The sequence below is a fragment of the Postia placenta genome (assembly GCF_002117355.1).
Source record: "Postia placenta MAD-698-R-SB12 unplaced genomic scaffold POSPLAscaffold_38, whole genome shotgun sequence".
NCBI lineage: Eukaryota > Fungi > Basidiomycota > Agaricomycetes > Polyporales > Adustoporiaceae > Rhodonia > Rhodonia placenta.
This window is the reverse complement of record NW_020169869.1, coordinates 1-3,844: the sequence shown is the minus strand read 5'-3', so window position 1 is coordinate 3,844 and position 3,844 is coordinate 1. Positions and strand designations below refer to the sequence as shown.

At 54.4% G+C, this 3,844-nt stretch overlaps 1 protein-coding gene across 1 annotated transcript; it reads left to right on the top strand.

Moving 5' to 3' along the window:
* Positions 1-351: 351 nt before the first annotated feature.
* On the top strand, positions 352-3,014 carry POSPLADRAFT_1161062 (hypothetical protein; the record flags this gene model as incomplete). Its single annotated transcript, XM_024487648.1, has 3 exons — positions 352-717; positions 774-1,322; positions 2,592-3,014. 3 exons carry the CDS (start codon positions 352-354, stop codon positions 3,012-3,014), a joined length of 1,338 nt encoding a protein of 445 aa, XP_024332864.1.
* Positions 3,015-3,844: the final 830 nt, after the last annotated feature.

The following is a 3,844-nucleotide window of genomic DNA, read 5'->3' as shown; positions in this document are numbered from 1 at the left end:
TCCCCACCCTCACTCTGTCACCCCATGCGTGCGTCGCGGACGCATGCCTTGCCAGTAGCACATCGCGTGCACGCTTACCCCATCCACATCCGGGCGGACCTCGCCGCGCACCACTATGTGACGCTCATTCTCTCAGTGCCTGCGTTCGTCGCGCGGGAGCCCCACCGTACGCGCTATCGGACACACCTGGCGCTAGGTTTAGCGTGTTTCAAATGTATGTATTGAGACATCCTAGTCTCCGACTGCTCCAATCAGCTGTTCCGCTCCCCTCTGCCTCATCTCCCCTGCAACCTAACCTAACCTATATAATCACCGATCCCATCCAACTACGGACTTGTCACTTCCTGCAACATGGAATATCCTCATGAGCCCTGCGTATCCTCTCAGCTTAGTATCCAGCAATTCGTCGATAGAGCCCAAGAGGTGCTAGCCAATGAGGACAGTGATGACGCTGTCAGCGACTTTGTACGGTTTGCATTGGCTGGGCGCGACGTCTCTCACGCCGAACAAAAGCGTATTTTTGTCAATGCTCGCCAACATGTCGACACTGTGCTTCCTCATCAGTATTCGATCCGGCGCGACTACGATTCTTTAATCGGCATCACTCGTTCTCTCCCTTTCAATGATACACTATACCTGTACAGCTTTCCTCCAATCAGAGAGGCAATGCAGCCCTCCGACAACCCTCACGTCAAATTTGCGATGCCGATGGCCAACGTCCGTATCATCTCTATGCATCTGTTACTTATAACAACTAACCTGCGTATATCCAGGGCGCCACCCTTAAAGTCCCTCTGCAGCGCATCCCTAACATAGCATTCGGCAAATTGAGCCACCGAGGCCAATCTCGTTTGTTCTTCCCTGCACTCTGGGCCTCTGGAGAGCATCTCTGGTCCATTACCCAGGCTACGTATGCAAAGTTCTACGACACCATTCTCCTCCCAAGCATTCGGCATGTGTCCGCTGTGTCTGCCGCGCATTGGCCTATCTCCTACTCCAGTGCAATGAATCACGCTCGGGACGCACGTGGTCACTACCACTACCAAACTCTCGATGTCAACTATACCGACCTTGTTGAACTCGAGACTCAACTCCTCGAGCGTATGGATCAAGATGCCACTTTCAAAGGCGCATTCTGGGAGCACGAGCTCCGTGGAACCAAGGATGCCACCGGCCACGAATTTGAGGACGTTGACGCACACCGGGATCGCTTCGAGTCGTTCATCAGCATCCTGAACATGGACCGTGTCGTACCTGCTGAGTGGTGCGTGGACGTCGCAGTAGAGATCAGCATTGCTGGTTTCAACGTTGCCTGGTTAACGGTAGCGCACTCTCGGATCCTCGCCTACGCTCTCCCTGACGTCCACCCTGACCATTTGACTGCCATATCGCGCAATAAAAGCAAGTTCACTTCTGATGTCGTCGCGCATCTTGACGGCGTTGCAGGATGTCGTGTTGACCCGGGCCGTTACTGCGGATCAGATGGAGTATCGTACATCAACGTCTACACAACAGATAAATCGAACACCTACCAGCAGTGGCTAGGTTCTTTCGCCCGCATCCGCACTGCTGCACTCCTTCCTAAGGGAATCAAGGCTCTTCTCCGTAGCATGTCGATCATGGGTGAAGCGTTTGCTGCTTGCCGCACCACCTCATGTCGAGCGGGTGACATCTCCCAGGACGGTCATGCCCGCTTTGAAGTCCGCGTTCCCATTGCTAACGCTCTGACCGCGATGACTCGCAACATGGACGATCTAATTGGCCATGCTGTTATTTGCATCCCGAACCAAACTTGGTGGTCAGTGGTATCTGCTGCCCTCCACTCCGTGCTTTTCTCACTCATTCTCAGGCACTTCAAATTTTTGCGCATGGCTGCCCTCAACTACGTGATTGAAAATCTCGAGGCCGCGCCCTTCACATCTCGCTGCTGGTTGGAATCCCTCGCCCTTGGCGCTAATGCCGTGTACATGATCAATGCCCTCATATATAGACCCTCAAGCCAGAGGCTTGAGACTATCCTCCGCGACGCATCTTCTCAACGTGTTATGAGCGCCGATGGCGTAGTCACTCCCATTGGCGCCGCGCGGGGTTTGTATTTCCTCGCGGATGTCGTCTTTGACAAAGATGTGTACCGACTTCCTCGTCTCAGCGGCATGAGTCCCGAGACAATCTCGCAAATGTATGGCTGCCAGATGCTCCTGGAAGTCGAGCTTTTCTTCGCACCAGTCCAGCAACCCCGCCCTCAGCGACGGGCCAATGTCCACCGCATCCAAAACCGATTCACAATGTCTACCCAAGCAGCCGTCATCCGCGACGTCGACGAGGTGGCCGCTGTCGACTTCCATCTTGCGGAGAGAGGTGCCATCATCCGACCACAGCTTGCCATGCAAGGCCCAGACATTGTCAGCGACAACGATGATGACGACAACGCGCCAGCTCTCAATTCACTCGATGTACGTGTGTCCACTATGTGGGCGCAATTTACACTCGATATCATCCGCAAGGCGCCGAACAAAAAGGACGTGAGCGATCCATCCTATCTCCTCCTCACCCATGAGGAGCGCCGCCTCGCTTCAGATGATTTGTTCAAGACTACCGCGCTCCCTTTCACGCATGCTTGCTACCGCGTTGTCGACAACGCCATGTGGGGCAAGGCCTTTGATAATTACTTCCCCGTGGACCCTACCGCTCGTACCGGCCCCACACAGAACTTTGGCTCAGTTCTCTACAGGTCCGAGTGGTCCGTCATTGTATCGCAACTGGGCGTTGATTCTCGCACAACTGTCCGCCGTGAACTGAAGCGCAAGTTTGACGATTTCATATGGATTCCTTACGCCTCTGACCGTATCTGGGCCACCACTCCGCAGAGAGGCAAGATTTGGCGTCAACTCCCTGAAGGTCCACGCGTGTGCGCACCTCATTTATACGTCAATCCTCGCTTTGCCCACAAGCACTTTACCCTGCGCGCAGCCAGCAACGAGATTGAAGAAGATTCCGACGTGGACTCAACGTAGTTGCCTAGCTAGTTAGTTGATAGGTTACCTACTGATAAATGTTACTGTACTTGGTGCCTTACGGTTAGCCAATTGAATTATGTCTTTAATATATGATTGTCCTGGACAGACGACTAGAGCACCTAGGGCGGGTGATATTGAAGAATACACGTCCAAGAGGATGGGCCGGTCTTGCAGGCAGGCGTTGCGGTTGCCAGCTGTATAGTCCTCGGAGCGAAGTCTCATGAAAGTTGACTCAGGTGACGGCGGAGGCGAAGGTGAGCCTGCCAACTGCCCATGGACACAGATGAATGACGATGGAACGTATCATCCCGGGAGAGGTCTGAAATGTGTGCGTCCAGGAAGCACGGGTGTGCAGGCGAGGCACGCCATGGACACAATGGGACGCCCAGCGCACGACGCATGCGTCTGGGGCGCACGCATTGCGGGGGTAGCCCAATGAGCAGACTATGCACTGCAAAGTGTGGTGGACAGCGCGTGCGTCCGAGACGCACGGCGCCACGCTTGACGTGTATATGCACGACCGGGATACCAGTGCGTGTGTTCTGTAGCTGCATATGTCCGCATGACGAGTGTACATATTCCTTCGATAAAACAACCTAAAATACATTGCATTTACACATAATACAGGAGATGATACAGCGTTCCCAATGTGAGTGTTCGTGATCCAACCACTTGCCAAAGTTTCTGCTTATCCGCGCTTGGGCTTGCGTCCGCGCCTAGGCTTGGGTTGGGGCTTAGGCTGCTCGCTGACGACGACGGGCACGCGGGCGGGCTTGTTAACCCCGCGCCTTCCTCCTGCCCTGTGCTCTTGGATGGTGGAGACTCGC